This window comes from Entelurus aequoreus, linkage group LG04 (assembly GCF_033978785.1).
Source record: "Entelurus aequoreus isolate RoL-2023_Sb linkage group LG04, RoL_Eaeq_v1.1, whole genome shotgun sequence".
NCBI lineage: Eukaryota > Metazoa > Chordata > Actinopteri > Syngnathiformes > Syngnathidae > Entelurus > Entelurus aequoreus.
The window spans coordinates 57,421,202-57,441,552 of record NC_084734.1 but is presented as its reverse complement, the minus strand read 5'-3'; the positions used below and the strand labels follow the sequence as shown (position 1 = coordinate 57,441,552).

The 20,351-nt window shown below is 38.7% G+C and overlaps 1 protein-coding gene across 1 annotated transcript in view; it reads right to left on the bottom strand.

The window, feature by feature from the left end:
* slc7a11 (solute carrier family 7 member 11) overlaps nt 1–10,654 on the bottom strand; it is a 55,544-nt gene extending 44,890 nt beyond the window's left edge. Inside the window, exon 1 of the mRNA XM_062045336.1 lies at nt 10,300–10,654. Within this exon, the coding sequence (XP_061901320.1) occupies nt 10,300–10,540 (241 nt within the window). The 5' untranslated portion in view covers nt 10,541–10,654. The remainder of the gene's footprint in view (nt 1–10,299) is intronic.
* Between the last annotated feature and the right edge of the window lie 9,697 nt (nt 10,655–20,351).

Sequence of the window (20,351 nt, the reverse complement as noted above, 5' to 3'; positions counted from 1 at the left end):
TCAACCATAAGCAGTGTAAAGGATGGTGATTTTATTTTCTTGTAATTAGGTCCGTTAACGGCTGTCTTTTATGTGGAATGATGTTCCCTGGTAAATGTAGTACTGTTGCTTTAAGAATAATGTCATAAGCAAATCCAGTGAGAGCACGTACTGTAGCGCACAGGAGATTTGGGTTGAGGACAGTAAGAATGTTATCGGACATCGATACAAAACTAGATATGCTGTAGCAGTCATGCTAAGCCACATGCTTACGTGGCGGCCATTTTTTCTCATTTAATGCAATGCAATACCATGCGTTGTATATTGGAAATAAATCATAAATTGCTTATTTCCCAAATTTTTTTCAAGCAGTTTACTTTGTCAAAATCAAATCATGTTATTATATGCAATACAACTCTGCAATTGAATGCCCTGTAAATAATGGAATGCCCTGTTGGCATTGTCACACACACACCACGTGTGGCGAAATTTTGCCCCTACAAGTTTAGGCTTGCTGTGCACACCTAAAAAATGCCTTATCTAGTTCTGTCTGTTGTTACTGAAGTATGTGATTCCTACTTTGTAATAAATATACCTGAATACATTTGTATCACTGAAAGGTTTCACCATATTATAAATAAATGATAAATGGGTTATACTTGTATAGCGTACTCAAAGCGCTTTGACAGTATTTCCACATTCACACACTGATGGGAGGAGCTGCCATGCAAGGCGCTAACCAGCACCCATCAGGAGCAAGAGTGAAGTGTCTTGCCCAAGGACACAACGGACGTGACTAGGATGGTAGAAGGTGGGGATGAACCCCAGTAACCAGCAACCCTCCGATTGCTGGCACGGCCACTCTACCAACTTCGCCAAGCCGTCCCCATATTGACAGATGAGTTACAATCAAGTGGCTTTGCAGAGAAAAAGTACACCATCTGCTTCTAATGCACATCCCTAAAGAGGAAAACTCAAAGAACATTGACCAGACTTGGATGAAGTTCATTCAGTTGTTTAGTTTTGAAGAAAAACAAACAGAAAACAGACATGACACAAAACACTAAAATAAATAAATAAAACAAGTGGTGGTAGTTACTTTTTAGATGAATCAGAGTGAACAATTACAAAACCACTGAAATCTGAGGAAACAAAAATGGAACAATGTGAATCATAAATTCAGTCATACTACTCACAGCCCGATCATTATCCATGGGGAGAGAGTGGAGCAGGTGTCCTCCTATAAGTACTTGGGTATTTGTTTTGATTCCCAGTTAACTTGGGCCAACCAAGTTAACTCTGTTTGCTCCGGTATTAACCAGCACCTGCACTTTCAGAGGAGGCTCAGGGTCCACGGTGTGGCAAGCAATATCATGATGTTGTTTTATAAGGCAAACATTGAATCTGCCATCCGTTATAGCATCTCCACAGGGTTTGGAAATCTGTCTGTCAAACTCAAAACCCAACTTCAAAACCTTATCAAGAGGGCTTGTAAAATAATTGGCATGCAGCCCCCTTGTTCCCATCAAGAAATATTCGACAAGACCCTGAGGAAGCAGGGTCTTAAAATCACCCGTGACCCACACCACATACTTCATAGTGAAATTGTGTTCAATCAATCAATCAATCAATCAATGTTTATTTATATAGCCCTAAATCACAAGTGTCTCAAAGGGCTGTACAAGCCACAACGACATCCTCGGTACAGAGCCCACATAATTGTTGATGCCAAATGGTAAACGGTACAGAACAGCAACATACAAACTCAACAGGTATAGATGTTCCTTTGTCCTGCTGGCAATCAAAGCACTTAACAACATAAAACTATTGTAATAACAGGATGCAATAATAAGGAGTACAATATTGTGATAGTGCAATACAGGAGGTGTGCAATACGGGGGGAGTGTAATGTGTGATCTCATAACTAAATGATATACCTGCGCACTGTTCACTGTCGTCACTGTATTGTCGGATGAACTGTATGTATGTATGTATACATGTAAAACGCTGTGTCTTGATGTCCAAGACAAATTTCTCCTCGGAGACAATAAGCTAATTATTATTATTATTATTATTAATACTCCCGTTTTGGCATCCTTGCACTGGTTATCTGTTCATTTCATTATAGAGTTCATTTCAGGATATAGTACACAATCTTATCTAGCAGGGTTTTTTTAACCTTTTTGTCCTCAGGGTCCAACATTTCTAATGCAGAGAGGCCCGGGGCCTACTCAAATAGCAACACTGAATTAGTAATCTTACTCCTGATTTGAATCATATTCAATAATTACATCCAACCTACTTACAGTTTACAGATATGAAACCTTGTGTCAATCACAAGGATTATTATTCATTTAACAAATAAACCATAAGTACCAACCAAATATACTGTATATAGGGGCTCATAAATAGGGATGTATACCGAGTACCAGTATTTTTTAGTACCGGTTCCTAATTGGGTCCGTCTTCCTGGACTGTGAAGCTTCTGGATTAATGGTACTGCTATCGGTATTTTTTTATGCAGCTGACTGTGGTAATTATGACACATTGTCACATTTGTTTCAGCTGCCTCTGCATACACATGGCCAGCTTGTAATAACTACAAATAGAAAGCAACACCACACAAAAGTAGTAAACGACATTTGTAAAGTTACAAAGGACTTAAAGTTCGTTTTATTTGCAGATGATACAACTGCTTTCTGTTCAGGAGAGAACACACAGAAGATAATACAAATAATAACAGAAGAAATGAACAAATTAAAAAGACGGTTTGACAAAAACAGACTATCTTTGAATCTCAGTAAAACTTAAATAATGCTATTTGGTAATAGTAGGAAAGAGCATCATACGCAAATACAAATAGACGGAGTAGACATCGAAAGGGTAAAAGAAACCAGATTTTTGGGAGTATTAATAGATGATAAAATGAACTGGAAATCTCATATACAAAACATACAACATAAGGTAGCAAAACACATTTCAATAATGAATAAAACAAAACACGTCCTGGGCCAAAAATCACTTCATATTCTCTACTGCTCACTAGTGTTACCATATCTGACTTATTGTGCAGAAATATGGGGAAATAACTACAAATGTGCGCTACATACGTTAACCATGTTACAAAAAAGATCAGTTAGAATAATACATAATGTTGGATATAGAGAACATACAAACCCTTTATTTATTAAGTCAAAAATATTAAAGTTTGGTGATTTGGTAAAATTGCAAACAGCTAAAATGATGTACAAAGCAATCTATAACCTGCTACCAAAGAATGTACAACATTTCTTCTCAACTAAAGAGGAGAAATATAACCTTAGAGGAAAAAATAATTTAAAACATTTATATGCACGTACAACACTTAAAACTTTTAGCATAACAGTATGTGGAATTAAATTATGGAATGGATTAAGTAAAGAAGTTAAAAATTGTACTGACATGATCCAGTTTAAGAGGTTGTTTAAATTAATAGTGCTTACAAAGTACAAAGAAGAAGAATTATGAGAAAAACTTCCAACCTTATTGAAAATATTCTTCATCTCAGTATGTTAATAATGACTGAATTAATTAATTACATATTACAAACTGTTGTATATACTAATTCATAGATGTTATTTTATTATATAAAAAGGTCAGTAAATGATTTTATATAATTGTAAATGCTTTGAAGTGGGAAAGGGGTAGGATTAAATAAGCTTTGCTTCTTCCTACTCCTTTTCGGGCATGATGTAAATGAAATGATATGAAATTGTGTGATGTATTATGATGTAAATGTGTTCATGTTCGAAATAAACTAAAAGAAAGAAAGAAAGAAAGAAAGTTTGTAACACCACAATTCATCCTCCAAAGTCCCGCAAAGTCACGCACGCTTATAAGAGTCAAGTGAACGCCACTTAATTCACGACCACCGCTACCGTGCTTCATCAACCATCCTCATAGCAAACCATTAATCCACAGGCTAATAATAATCCACTCAAATAAGTGAAAAAATTAAGTGATACAATAATCCATAAAGTTGCTTTGACGCAAGATCAAATCTGCTGACCGTCTGAGGTCACTCCTTCGAGGCGCGTTTGCGACATGGCATCAAACAACACCTTGCTTAAAGGGGAACTGCAATTTTGGGGGCATTTTGCCTATTGTTCACAATCATTAAGACGACGGATGGATTTTTTTATTTTTTTTTTCTAAATAGGCTGATTGGTAACACTAAATTGGCCCTAGTGTGTGAATGTGAGTGTGAATGTTGTCTGTCTATCTGTGTTGGCCCTGTGATGAGGTGGCGACTTGTCCAGGGAGTACCCCGCCTACCGCCCGAATGCAGCTGAGATGGATGGATGGATACACTCTAAATATTAAATAAACGTAAAATAAAAGTCTGCTTACAGAGGAGCCAATGGAAGCTCCATTATTTCGCAAATAAAATCCAATAAATGACCATTCAAAAACCGCAAACAAAAATACTCCATTTACATTTCGTGACTTGAATATTAAGCAAGTATTGGTGGGATTTGTTACGGCGCACGCGCAGTCTGCATCTCCCTCATCTGCGGGAGCACTTGGAGGATCCGATGACAGCGCGCCCGGACACGCCCATGCTCGCGCTGAGAGCACCGCGCCCACGCAGCTACAAGCCTGCTTATGATTGGCAATCGACACACCTGCAATTGATGAGGGCGAGCCGCTTAAAAGACCAGTGGACCCGTGGATGCACGTGGGAACTTAGTTCTCATATGGTGACCCGGAAGCGAAGCTTTATGCTCTCTTTTGCTCTCTCTCTCCGTCATTCTTCCCCGTGTTTGATTTGTCTTCTGTCATCTTCCTTGTGCCCGCAGTGTTTTCCTTCCGTTGCCCTGGATTTCGACTACCTCTCTCGTTCCTTGACTACTCGCTTGCCCCTGGACTCTGACGCCTCTCTCTCGCCCCGGATCACCTGCCTGCCCCATGGACTGCCTCGTTTGCTCTCGTCAACACTTGGTAACACACTTCAGCTAACTACACACATAGTCTTACACTACACACTCATTACCTTTTGGATCTAGTTCACACTCCATTTCCTTAGTTTATTATATTAGTATTGTTTGTTATTATTATATATATTGGATATATATATATAATAAATAATTGTATATACTGCCCCCTGGTGTCTGAGCCGTCACCTCCCCTAGTAAACCACAACAGTATTGTTATTATAAGCGCTAACGCAGGCGAACTATTGATAGCAGTGCCGTAATCATTTCCGTGTGTGTCTATGTTTACATCATCGAGTGGTCTGCTGCTTCCTTGCTTCCTCTCTGTATGTTTTTCCTAGATCATAGATCATGCCTCTCACCTGGACAGAAGACGTCTGAGTAGGTATTCCGACCACAAATATACTCCGGTCCAGGACTCTTGTTTACTTTTGTGTGTGAAAAGGCTATCTTAACATCTTTTCAATTTATGGACCAAGCTGAACCAAGGTAGTTAGCAGCATCTTGTCTTCTCTTTGGGACTTTCTATATTTAAAGTTTTAGCTCCTTGGAAGCCAACTGAAGATCTGATACAGAAATTGGTTGAAACGCAATTTGCGGTATGCTGTACTTTACTGACTTTGTGATCCATGGTTTGAATATTGGGGTAGATTTGAACCCTTTTACTGGAAATAATCATATCTCTACAAAAGGCAGAATATGAGCAAACGACATCAGTAAGTTCATCCAAGTCATTAGAGGACTGTTTGTACACATCCCAGTCAGTGCAGTCAAATCCTTCCTGCAGGGAGAGCACAGATGTTTCTGACCATACTTTCACTTTCCTGGTTTGCACCTTTTCTTTTTTAAATAGTCTTGTAGATGGGCAGAAGGTGAACTCAGTTATGATCCGAAGATCCCAAAGGGGAACGGGGGAAAGATTTAAAAGTGACTTTAATTGGCCCATAACAAAGAGCCAATGTTTTGTTCTGCCTGGTTGGACAGGACATATGTTAAAAAACATTTCTTTAGGAAAAAATTTTGGGTTCCATCTATCCTTCCATTTTCTACCGCTTGTCCCTTTCGGGGTCCCAGGGGGTGCTGGAGCCTATCTCAGCCATGTTCGGTTTAGCAAGTAAAAATCCCCCATCTTAAAATTGGGAACATCAGGGGAAATAGTAGGGGTGTGGTCAAAAATCGATTTGAATTCGAATCGCGATTCGCACGTTGTGCGATTCAGAATCGATTCTCATTTTTAATATTAATCAATCCAACAAAACAATACGCAGCAATACCATAACAATGCAATCCAATTCCAAAACCAAACCCGACCCAGCAACACTCAGAACTGCAATAAACAGAGCAATTGAGAGGAGACACAAACCAAAAGTAGTGAAACAAAAATGAATATTATCAACAACTGTATCAATAGTAGTTACAATTTCAACATAGCAGTGATTAAAAATCCCTCATTGACATTATCATTAGACATTTATTTAAAAAAAAAAAAAAGAACAATAGTGTCACAGTGGCTTACACTTGCATCCCATCTCATAAGCTTGACAACACACTGTGTCCAATATTTTCACAAAGATAAAATAAGTCATATTTTTGGTTCATTTAATAGTTAAAACAAATTTACATTATTGCAATCAGTTGATAAAACATTGTCCTTTACAATTATAAAAGCTTTTTACAAAAATCTATTACTCTGCTTGCATGTCAGCAGACTGGGGTAGATCCTGCTGAAATCCTATGTATTGAATGAATAGAGAATCGTTTTGAATCGGGAAAAAATCGTTTTTGAATCGAGAATCGCGTTGAATTGACAAAAAATCGATTTTGAATCGAATCGTGGGACACCCAAAGATTCACAGCCCTAGGAAATAGACTGCAGTTCATCACGCAATGTTGCTCAAGATGTTGATTGTTCACAGTCAGCTGTGTCTTAAATCTGGACCAAGTACAAACACCATGGAAAGGTTGTAAAAGGCGAGCATACTGGTAGACCAAGAAAAACATCAAAGCTTCAAGACAGAAAACTTCACGCAATATGTCTTGAAAACCAAAAATGCATAGTAAAACAAATTAAACAAATACCCGAAAACTGAGTCATCATCTGTGACCGAACTGTGAGAAGCTGTCGAAGTGAAATTAGATTTGAATACAGAAAAGCTGTCATTAACATCTAAACTGAAAAAAACAAGGTAACAATGGTTCAAGGAAAAGCAATCAAGGACTATTGATGACTGAATGAAAGTCATATTCAGTGATGAATCACCTTGTGCAAGGTGATGTCTTTCCAATGAGATTTATGAAGACGACTGCCTGAAGAAAACATGTAACTTTCCACAGTCATTGATGATAAGGGCTTCATGTCAGGTAATGGCAGTGGGGAGATGGCTGTCATTACATATTCAATAAATGCACAAGTTTACGTTGACATTTTGGACACTTTTCTTATTCCATTAGTCTAAGAATGTTTGAGGATAATGACATAATGTTCAAGATAATAAGGAATCTTGCCATAGAGCAAAAACTGAAAACTTTACTTGAAGAAAGATACATAAGGTCAATGTCAAATAGTCAGGATTTCAATCCAATTGAAAATCCATGGTAGAAATTAAAGAAATGTTCCATGACTCCTCCCCCACACCATTCAGCTTTTCAACACCTCAAAAGCAATAAAACAAACTTATTACGATGTCACTATACACAATTGCACACTGTTCCCTGTCTTTTTGCACAGTGACATTTTTTGCACGATGACACCAGTTGTTTTGTATATATTTTAAAAACTATCTTTTTTGGGCTTTGTTTTGGGTTTTTAGTTGTTCACAGTGTCTGTCTGGTACGTGTATATTCTTCAGCGTGTTATGCCATTTTCGTACTTTTTTATTTATTTTATTGTATTTTTTAAACCTTGCATTCCTGTGTGTTTTTCTACGCTGCTGGAAATGTAAATTTATTTTGGAGATTAATAAAGTATCCATCCATCCATCCATCCTGACAAGACTGCAAAACTGATTAGACAACCGCAATCAGAGAAAGTTGGAGCAAGACTGATGAAAAGTTCTGTCTATCATTTTTGAAGTCCATGCCATGTCCATATCCTCAAGTTAATTTGTCTGATTAATACTTGTCCGATTAATACAGACGTTTTGTTAACGCTATATTATAAAAAATAAAAAAAACATGTATCCTTCCAGCGACGGGCAGTCAAAGCCGAAGAGCTATCGTAAGAGGAAATGACGTAAGAGGAAATGACCCCGGAAGTAAATGGGGGGGGGGGGGTTTGTAGGGGGAAGAAATTTGGCGTGACAATGCCAGCAACACGTGACAAAGAAGTTGGGAAAGGTGGCAATAAGTACTGATAAAGTTGAGGAATGCTCATCAAACACTTATTTGGAACATCCCACTGGTGAACAGGCAAATTGGGAACAGGTGGGTGCCATGATTGGGTATAAAAATAGATTCCATGAAATGCTCAGTCATTCACAAACAAGGATGGGGCGAGGGTCACCACTTTGTCAACAAATGCATGAGCAAATTGTTGAACAGTTTAAGAAAAACCTTTCTCAACCAGCTATTGCAAGGAATTTAGGGATTTCACCATCTACGGTCCGTAATATCATCAAAGGGTTCAGAGAATCTGGAGAAATCACTGCACGTAAGCAGCTAAGCCTGTGACCTTCGATCCCTCAGGCTGTACTGCGTCAACAAGCGACATCAGTGTGTAAAGGATATCACCACATGGGCTCAGGAACACTTCAGAAACCCACTGTCAGTAACTACAGTTGGTCGCTACATCTGTAAGTGCAAGTTAAAACTGTCCTATGCAAGGCGAAAACTGTTTATCAACAACACCCAGAAACGCAGTCGGCTTCGCCGGGCCCGCGCTCATCTAAGATGGACTGATACAAAGTGGAAAAGTGTTCTGTGGTCTGACGAGTCCACATTTCAAATTGTTTTTGGAAACTGTGGACGTCGTGTCCTCCGGACCAAAGAGGAAAAGAACCATCTGGATTGTTATAGGCGCAAAGTTGAAAAGCCAGCATCTGTGATGGTATGGGGGTGTATTAGTGCCCAAGACATGGGTAACTTACACATCTGTGAAGGCGCCATTAATGCTGCAAGGTACATACAGGTTTTGGAGCAACATATGTTGCCATCCGAGTAACGTTACCATGGACGCCACTGCTTATTTCAGCAAGACAATGCCAAGCCACGTGTTACATCAACGTGGCTTCATAGTAAAAGAGTGCGGGTACTAGACTGGCCTGCCTGTAGTCCAGACCTGTCTCCCATTGAAAATGTGTGGCGCATTATGAAGCCTAAAATACCACAACGGAGACCCCCGGACTGTTGAACAACTTAAGCTGTACATCAAGCAAGAATGGGAAAGAATTCCACCTGAGAAGCTTAAAAAATGTGTCTCCTCAGTTCCCAAACGTTTACTGAGTGTTGTTAAAAGGAAAGGCCATGTAACACAGTGGTGAACATGCCCTTTCCCAACTACTTTGGCATGTGTTGCAGCCATGAAATTCTAAGTTAATTATTATTTGCAAAAAAAAATAAAGTTTATGAGTTTGAACATCAAATATCTTGTCTTTGTAGTGCATTCAATTGAATATAATAAATAATGATAAATGGGTTGTACTTGTATAGCGCTTTTCTACCTTCAAGGTACTCAAAGCGCTTTGACAGTATTTCCACATTTACCCATTCACACACACATTCACACACTGATGGCGGGAGCTGCCATGCAAGGCGCTACCAGCAGCCATCAGAGGCAAAGGGTGAAGTGTCTTGCCCAAGGAATATGGGTTGAAAAGGATTTGCAAATCATTGCATTCCGTTTATATTTACATCTAACACAATTTCCCAACTCATATGGAAACGGGGTTTGTAATTAAAATGACCAAAATACGGTAAATATTGTACATAGTGTTATGAAGGTGTCTGTTACTACATTATATATAGACTTGCAGTGTGTATGTAAAACGTTAATGGAGGGTTTTGACGTTGTTTTTGAAGGCTACAATGGTGACTCCCATTAGCCACATCTTTCAAGCGTTTTTTATCATCTATAAAATCGTACAAAAATATGTGTACAATAATGATTGTGAACGATCGGCAAAATTCCCAAAAAGTGCAGTTCCCCTTTAAATAAATGTGACAGTCTCCACCGCTGGTATTAGTTTGTAGTGTTACAACTTCATGATATATTTTGGCTAGCTTGTTAATCGGTTGTTTCATAACCAAAATCTGTTTTTTGCTTTGCATACTGATGATAAGTTTCATGTAAACCTGTTTGAGTGATCACTTGTTTCCGAACAACCCTGTGAAAAGTCAAAGGGAAACTCACCAAAGAGTGAAAGCACACCGCAAGCAATCCACACAATCAAAGACATCCCAACGCTGCCCGAATGTTGGAGGATTCCCTTTGGAGAGATGAAGATGCCAGCACCGATGATGGTGCCCGTGATGACGGAGATCCCTGAGAGCAAAGTAACTTTCTTCCCCAGTTCCACCTTCTTGCCATTGGACGCACTTGGATCTCCGTTAGCATCCTTGTCTTTAGTGGATCTTCGGTTCATCTTTCCCATCCAATGACACACACACACACACACACACACACTTCTCAGAAGAGACAAGGTGTGTGTTGTCTCGCCGAAACAAACTGAGCTCAAGGTCACTTTATGGGCAGAGTTGCAAAAAAAGTAAATTCCGTTGGGGCTGGGGGGCAGTTCTCTCTCTCTCTCTCTCTCTCTCTCTCTCTCTCTCTCTCTCTCTCTCTCTCTCTCTCTCTCTCTCTCTCTCTCTCTCTCTTTCTCTCTTTCTCTCGGCCCTCCTTCTTTATGAGGATCCCAGCAATAGCAGCTCTACTAAAACAAGCAGGTTTGTTTGTTCTTCTCTTCATTTCTTCACATCTTAAAGAATCTTAAATATGAAGCTAAGTTAGGGCCACAAATTCTGTACCTGAAAAAAACTACTTTGATATTTAAAAAAAAAAAAAAGTTTTGATGTAGAATCAGCACATTGAAAAGAAAAAAAAGTGCACATGCAGGTTGAATATGATTGGGATTCATTGATAATTCGTTTGGATAAAATATTTGCTTCCATTTTTTAATTTCATATATTTTGATATTTGAGCTTCTGTAGTTTTCAGATCAAAATCTTATCTGTTACAAATTAAACAAATTTCAGCTGATTTTTTTTTTTTACATATTCAGATTCTTGGCCTGAATTTTGCATACAGGGCGTGTCAGCTGGGTTGGGCATCAAACATCGGGTGAACCGGGACTCTTCTGAAATTGTTAAAAAAAAAAATATTCCTACTGTAATTTTGGAAGAAATAGCCACAAAACTGCACCAAACAATGAAAAATATGATAATTGCACTTTTTATAATCAACAAACGAAATTAATAGTTCATTTGTTCTTTGACGGTCTTCCTGTAATTTTCTTTGAGACTGAAATTAATCTTTCTGTGTGGAGTTTGCACGTTCTCCCCGTGACTGCGTGGGTTTCCTGGGGATAGGTTGATTGGCAACACTAAATTGGCCCTAGTGTGTGAATGTGAGTGTGAATGTTGTCTGTCTATCTGTGTTGGCCCTGTGATGAGGAGGCGACTTGTCCAGGGTGTACCCCGCCTTCCGCCCGAATGCAGCTGGGATAGGCTCCAGCACCCCCCGCAACCCCAAAAGGGACAAGCGGTAGAAAATGGATGGATGGATGGAAGCAAATATCAAAAGAAAACTAGCAAACCGAGTGTACAAATAAAGAAACAAGATGTTGTGTTACTTTATTTTCCAAATGTTACCCATATACAGGTAAAATATGCTTGTTAGATATTACACACACAAATGCAAATGGGCCCAAAAATCACCAAGACTTAGGAATTCAACATGGACCTTAAGCACTTTTTATACAATCACTATGAGTAAAGAAAAAAACATAAGAGACAAACATTCTCAATGAACTCAACAAGAGCAATCTAATAGAACAATCATATCTCAGTGGCCTAGTGGTTAGAGTGTCTGCCCTGAGATCGGTAGATTGCAGTTCAAATCCCAGCCGAGTCATACCAAAGACTATAAAAATGGGACCCATTACCTCCCTGCTTGGCACTCAGCATCAAGGGTTGGAGTTGGGAGTCAAATCACCAAAATGATTCCCGGGCGCGGTGCCGCTGCTGCCCACTGCTCCCCAAGGGGATGGGTCAAATGCAGAGGACAAATTTCACCACATCTAGTGTGTGTGTGACAATCATTGGTACTTTAATCTTAATGTTTATTTTCCTTCTATGTCTTATGTTAAAGCAGTACTGAGTAACTTTCAAACTTTCATAAAATATGTTCATAAGTTTTGGGATGATACATAGACTTACAACTAATTGAATGACACCTTTGTTATGGCCTGAAGGGGTCTTTGTCATGTTTACTGGCGCTAAGCAGCTTTAGAGAGTGGGGGCAGGAACCTGTTTTACGGCATACTCACATTCCCATTCCCCCATTTGTTAAATAAACAGAAATCGATGCGAACGCCTACATGCCGCCAGAAAATTAAAAAGAAGAAGAACGCCTTCGTGCAATTACTGCTATCATGTCTGAAGTTCCATTGATTGATTGATTGATTGAGACTTTTATTAGTAGGTTGCACAGTGAAGTACATATTCCGTACAATTGACCACTAAATGGTAACACCCGAATAAGTTTTTCAACTTGTTTAAGTCGGGGTCCACTTAAATTGATTCATGATACAGATATGTGGGCTCTGTACCGAGGATGTCGTTGTGGCTTGTACAGCCCTTTGAGACACTTGTGATTTAGGGCTATATAAATAAACATTGATTGATTGATTGATATATACTATCAGATATATACTATCATCATAATACAGTCATCACACAAGATAATCACATTGAATTATTTAAATTATTTACAATCAGGGGTGTGGAGGGGGGGTAGGATATGGACAGCAAGTAGTGGAGAGAGAGAGAGAGAGAGAATCTTTACTTGAATGTATACATATATGCATCTTTATATGCATCTTTATTTAAACGTTTTGCACAACTCTATAGTTTATCTTATTTTATTACTATAATGTTATATTTTAATTAGTCTTAACATTTTTAAAGTTGCAATGTGACACAGCTCTGTTCACACAGCTCTTTAGTATAGTAGACCTATATTTTAATTGTACATAGTTTTAATTTCAATTTCAATAGGTGCTTAAGTTTGATACATTTTAATTGTTTTGATCCTTACTTGAATGTATACATATGCATCTTTATTTAAATGTTTTGCACAACTCTATAGTTTACCTTATTTTATTACTTTTTATTATTATAATCTTATATTTTAAATTAGTCTTAACATTTTTTAAAGCTGTAATGTGACACAGCTCTGTTCACACACATCTTTAGTATAGTAGACCTATATTTTAATTGTACATACTTTTAATTTCAATAGGTGCTTAAGTTTGATACATTTTAATTGTTTTGATTGATTGTTTTAATGCTGGCTTTGGCAATGTAAACGTTTGTTTCCCATGTCAATAAAGCCCCTTTGAATTGAATTGAATTGAGAGAGAGAGAGAGAGAGAGAGAGAGAGATCAGAAGGCATAAGAAAAAGTATCTGCATTTGATTGTTTACATTTGATTATTAGCAATCCAGGGAGGGTGTTAGTTTAGGGTTGTAGCTGCCTGGAGGTGAACTTTTATTGCGGTTTTGAAGGAGGATAGAGATTCCCTTTCTTTTATACCTGTTGGGAGCGCATTCCACATTGATGTGGCATAGAAAGAGAATGAGTTAAGACCTTTGTCAGTTCGGAATCTGGGTTTAACGTGGTTAGTGGAGCTCCCCCTGGTGTTGTGGTTATGGCGGTCATTTACGTTAAGGAAGTAATTTGACATGTACTTCGGTATCAGGGAGGTGTAGTGGATTTTATAGACTAGGCTCAGTGCAAGTTGTTTAACTCTGTCCTCCACCTTGACCCAGCCCACTTTGGAGAAGTGGGTAGGAGTGAGGTGGGATCTGGGGTGGAGGTCTAGAAGTAACCTGACTAGCTTGTTCTGAGATGTTTGGAGTTTAGATTTGAGGGTTTTGGAGGTGCTAGGGTACCAGGAGGTGCATGCGTAATCGAAAAAGGGTTGAACGAGAGTTCCCGCTAGAATCCTCATGGTGCTTTTGTTGACCAGAGAGGAGATTCTGTAGAGAAATCTCGTTCGTTGGTTAACCTTTTTGATTACCTTGGTTGCCATTTTATCACAGGAAAGGTTAGCCTCTAGAATGGAACCTAGGTAGGTGACCTCATCTTTCCTGGTGATAACAATGTCACCCACTTTTATAGTGAAGTCATTGACTTTCTTAAGGTTGATGTGGGACCCAAACAGGATGGATTCCGTTTTACCCAAGTGTATGGATAGCTTGTTGTCAGCGAGCCAGGTGCAAGTTCTACAGAGCTCAGCACTGAGGATTTTCTCCACCTGTGACTTGTCCTTGTCGGATACCAGCAGGGCAGAGTCATCCGCAAACAAAAACAATTCACAGTCGCATGCCGATGACAAGTCGTTTATGTATATTAGGAACAGTAAAGGTCCCAATATACTGCCTTGGGGGACTCCACAGCTCACCGAGAGGGGGGGGGACACAGGGCCGTTTACCTCTACCACCTGCTCCCTCCCCTCCAAGTAAGATTGCATCCAGCTCCATGAGGTTTTGTTAAATCCGATTGCTCTGAGCTTACCCAACAGTGTAGCGTGGTTAACGGTGTCAAAGGCCTTCTGAAGGTCCAGCATGACCATGCCGCAGTATTTGCCTGCGTCCACCTCATGTTTGATGTGGTCGGTCAGATAGAGAAGGCATGTGTCTGTGGAGTGGTTAGTGCTGAAGCCGGATTGGAATTTGTACATGAGTTTATTAGTGGCAAGGTAACTATCGACCTGTTCATAAACTAAACCAAAGAAAGGAAAAGTTTTGTCTGATGCGACAAAAAAAGAAAAACGGAGCCGACACGGATAAAAGGACAGTCAAGATCAACATTGCCCCAGCTTTCACTCGCTGGCGTGAGCTAAAAGATGAGGAATTTCAGACCGATGCTGCCTTGGCTCTGTTTCTGCTGGACTAGTAAGTCACTTTCAATGCTTAAATCAAAATGACAATGCTAATGTTACTTATCAGAAATTTGCGTGTGAGGAATAAATAAGCACCAGCGTGAATTTCACTACAACTTCCTTTGAAAAAAATCTCCCGCCGGTCTTTCTTTGATTTGTATCTGCATCCGCTCCAATACATTCTTGGTGGTAGCATCATGTTTGTAGCGCAATACAAGACTATTTCTTGATAGTGTCTGCTATTTAACATCAACATAGCCATTGGAAACGTAATATTTGTGCCAATATTACGGCAGACATCAGCTGTGTTTCAAATCTGGGCTGTATCCTTTGCAGTGCGCATTTGTGGGGTGCTGACGTCATCGCGGGGCACGAAGGCTGTCCCAATTCGAAAAATGTCCAAGTGTCCCTCGAATCCGGCCGACAAATGTATCCTTTTCTCTCATTAGCAGAAAGGTTGCATCCGTGTACACTTTGCATCCTTTCCCATCCCATCTTTCAACATGGCGACACAATGCGGAGCGGAAAAAGCGACTTTAAAATGTAAGTATAGCTTTATTTATTAATTTTAAACAGCTAAAAGCAGAAATGTCAAGCTGGTATGACAGTAGTGATGTACATTTGTGACTATCGTAATGTTGAGCCTCCTCCATGCTCTTTGCCCCTCTCTTTACCCCAAGGGAGAGCCAGATATCCGGCCATTGCAGACAGCTTGGTTGCGTTTGGAAGTAAAGGCTGACATCTTTGAATTTACTTATTTAGACCACAAGAAGTTGACTTAATTATGTTTTATTAATGTGTAACCGGAATATGGAAGTATTATAAACGTGTACATCAATGTATCGATATTAGTTATTGATGTTTTTTGTGTACATTTGCATGTTATTTGAAAATGTTTACTTCTATTAATGATTATTGTGATCTTGTGTTTAACTTTTCTGTTTTTGTTGCTCTACAGAATAATCAAGGACTTGGACAACAACAGAGCAAAAATAACTCACACAAAACAAGTACACAGTCGTGGTCAAAAGTGGACATACACTTGTAAAGAACATAATGTCATGATTTCTACAACTCTTATTTTTTTGTGATAGAGTGATTGGAGCACATACTTGTTGGTCACATAAAACATTCATGAAGTTTGGTTCTTTTATGAATTTATTATGGGTCTACTGAAAATGTGACTACATTTGCTGGGTCAAAAGTATACATTCAGCAATGTTAATATTTGGTTACATGTCCCTTGGCAAGTTTCAGTGCAATAAGGCACTTTTGGTAGCCATCCACAAGCTTCTGGCAAGTTTCTGGTTGAATTTTTGACCACTCCTCTTGACAAAATTGGTGCAGTTCAGCTAAATGTGTTGGTTTTCTGACATGGACTTGTTTCTTCAGCATTGTCCACATGTTTAAGTCAGGACTTTGGAAAGGCCATTCTAAAACCTTAATTGTAGCCTGATTTAGCCATTCCTTTACCACTTCTGATGTGAGTTTGGGTCATTGTCCTGTTGGAACACCCAACTGATGATTTTAGGTTGTCCTTTTTGATTGATTGATTGAGACTTTTATTAGTATGTTGCACAGTGAAGTACATATTCTGTACAAATGACCACTAAATGGTAGCACCCGAATAAGTTTTTCAACTTGTTTAAGTCGGGGTCCACTTAAATTGATTCATGATACAGATATATACTATCAGATATATACTATCATCGTAATACAGTCATCACACAAGATAATCACATTGAATTATTTACATTATTTACAATCAGGGGTGTGGAGGGGGAGGAGGGGTAAGAGGGGGAAGAATTTGGAGGTAATCCTCCTTCTTCATTGTCCCATTTACTCTCTATTAAGCACCAGTTCCTTTGGCAGCAAAACAGGCCCAGAGCATAATACTACCACCACCATGCTTAACAGTAGGGATGGTGTTCCTGGGATTAAAGGCCTCACCTGTTCTCCTCCAAACATATTGCTGGGTATTGTGGCCAAACAGCCAATTGTTGCACTGCAAAAACTGAAATCTAAGTAAGATTAAATATCTCAAATAAGGGTGATATTTGCTTATTTTCTGTCTGATAAGATAATTCTTCTCACTAAGCAGATTTTATGTTAGAGTGTTTTACTTGTTTTAAGGGTTTTGGTCCTAAATTATCTCAGTAAGATATTACAGCTTGTTGCTGAGATATTATGACCTATATTGAGTAAAACATGCTTGAAACTAGAATATCAACTGTTGCAAAGCTGGGTCATCAACACTCACAAGTATAAAACTACTGTTTTAAAGTAGTACTTTCTTATTTCAAGCATGAACATAAAAATCTGACTTTGACACAATTGTGTCTCATATTAAAACAGATAGCAGCCAAATGGACTTTGCTGTTTTATTTTCAATGAAACAATAGAAAATACATACTCATATAGTAGTACAGTTGTTATTAGTGAGAAAATACTTGTTTTAAGGTGTTTTTGGTTTAATTAAGGTTAGCTAATTTTACTTGTTTTGGAAAGTCTTGACAAGCCAAATTTTCTTGTTCTATTGGCAGATAATTTTGCTTAGTTCAAATAAAATACCCCTAATTTTATTTTATTTTTTTCTTGTTTTTGAAAACTGACTTTTTGCAGTGTGTTTCATCTGATCACAGCACTTTGTCAATGTGATGTCATTGTCGGTGTAAACTTTTGACCAATTTTTATTGTTACTGGATATAATGCAACCAAATTGACATGATTAGAAAAGTTAATCAATTGTGAATTACATAAAGTAAGATTGTGTGGTGTTGATGTATGGATAGACCGTGAGGACTCTTTTCTGGGACATCTTCTGGATTGTCTGTGTTTTTAAAAGTACATGTCCCACTACAAGCATCAAAATAAATCCATCGTTAACTAATAATTAGGAATAACAGCTTTAGAACGCTAGTCAACACGTAACACATCTCCATGACAACCATCTCCCATGATCGGTCAACTCTAACCGCAGGAAAATCAGACGGCGAAGGTGCCGGTAGGGCTTCCTCTATTAGAGAACACAAACACGATTCGATATTCTTCTCTTAAATTTGTCATTATTCAACCTCGCGCAACTCAGCGGCAGCAGATACGTGACGTAAATGTAAAAAGTGGGGCCAACAGTCGTTACAAAGAGTTGAAATTACAGAAAATAAATGCAATAATACATATTTAAGGAAAATCTCCTTTTATAAAACTCCAATAATGGCAAAACACAAATGGGATATGCTGTGTTAGTAAGTAACCATGCATTAAAGTTACTGCATGGTTAATAAATTAATGGATGTGTAATTTAAAATAATCCATAGAATATTAATCTACTGTATTTCAACCCTGTCAGTTACTGCCATGCCCTCCATGCTAAATTTGTGACCAAAGGTCTGAAACTGTAAAAAACTATAAAAAATATGGAAACTAAAAAAAAAGATTTGAATCTGAAAAAATGAAGGTCTAATTGTCAGGAAGTGTTGGTAACAAACCCCAAGATGCAGAGATGGCTGGCTTGATGCAGGAAAACATGATTTTAATGTCCAAAGAAAATGCCGGAAAACAGGAATCAGGAACCAGACAAACTGTAAACAGCAAACAGGAGACGAGAAACCAGGAGCCAGCAAACCGCAAACAGCTAGCAATACTCCAGCACTGACTGGAGGGCAAGGCAGGTATAAATAGTGGCCTGATTGGCAATTGCCACCAGGTGTGCCAGACTGCCAATCAGGGACAGGTGAGGGAAACAAGCGCTCAGGGAGACGCTGACAGGAAATAAAACACAAACACAGGAAAAACCAGAACACAACCAAACTGTCAGTGACAAGCCTGACACTAATAGTAAAATATATGAAAGTTAAAAATAAAAATAATTAATTAAATAACAAAAAATTGTGAAAAGTGAATCATAATTTTATTCAACTTGAAAACCTAACTTGTTTTTCTTTTTTATCTTTCAAAATGCAACATTAAAACTTGATTTCTCAGTTTGAAATCAATTTTTTTCCAAGTACAAATCATTTGGCCCTAATTTAGCTCTGTATTTAACATGCTGAAAAACTTACCAAAGTTTGCAAGCAAATTAGAAGCAGTGAACATTGTTTTTTTTCTTTTTAATTTAATTTTACACACATTAAAAAAATCACACAATGTTAATCCATTGAATACGTGAAATTAAACAACTCCAATTCCAACCCAGTCCTATCTTTACAACATTTAGGATTAGAGACGTATATATTTATATTAATGGCAATATCGATATGCCTTATTGATCCCTATCTCTATATGTAATTAGTGTAAATAAAACTGTATAAAAAACATTTTTATTAGCAGAAAAAGTTCTACCTCAGCAAAACCATGTAACATCTCACAGCAGGGAGGTCTTTTATTAACATCTACTTTTTTAATGGCCTTAAGCAAGTCAACTATGTTTGCTAGTGCAGTTGTTTTGTCATTATCTTGTAAAGACCACCAGTGTTGGGACTAACGCGTTACTAAGTAACGCGTTACTAAGTAACGCCGTTAGTTTCGGCGGTAACTAGTAATCTAACGCGTTATTTTTTTGTATACAGTAACTCAGTTACCATTACTGCATGATGCGTTACTGCATGATGCGTTACTGCGTTATTTTACGTTATTTGTATGTAGTATCGGCTAGAAACTGAAGATCTGAGTGTGTTTTATTGGAGCGCTCCGGTGGAAAAGAAGAGGCGTGCTTTCCCCCACCCACAGAAAGCACGCCTCCCCACAGGGGAGACGTTCCTCCAGAGCCGTACTTCGGATCTAACAACCTTCACTTTACCCGGAAGAGGGTCTTTACAGCTGAGGGTGAATGACGAGCCCGGCGGTTTGTTGCAACTTTGTGACTTTATTGCACGCAGCCATCCACCAAGTAGTGTTGTGTCGTTCGCGAACGATTCGTTCGAAAGAACGAATCTTTTGAGTGAACGTACTGAACCGAATCACTTCATGAACTGATTCGTTCCTTTCTCAGTTCAGTTGAGCTCCGCCGCGACCATGCCGGTATGAGTGGAACTGGCGCATTCTGTGACTCACTGAACCCTCGACGTCGGCGAACGACACAGCCAATGAGAGGGTGGAGGGAGGGACTGAGCGAACGATTCGTTCACCGCGGATTAACGACATGAATCACTCAGTGAACAACAACGCTCTCGCTCTCTGCTCTGCGGGGGCGGGGGGTAAAGTGTAGGGCAGGCTGTTTTGAGAAGATTTAATATAAAAAAATAACTAATGTATATACACATACATAGGCTATTATTTACACAGTTATTGTAACAAAAATA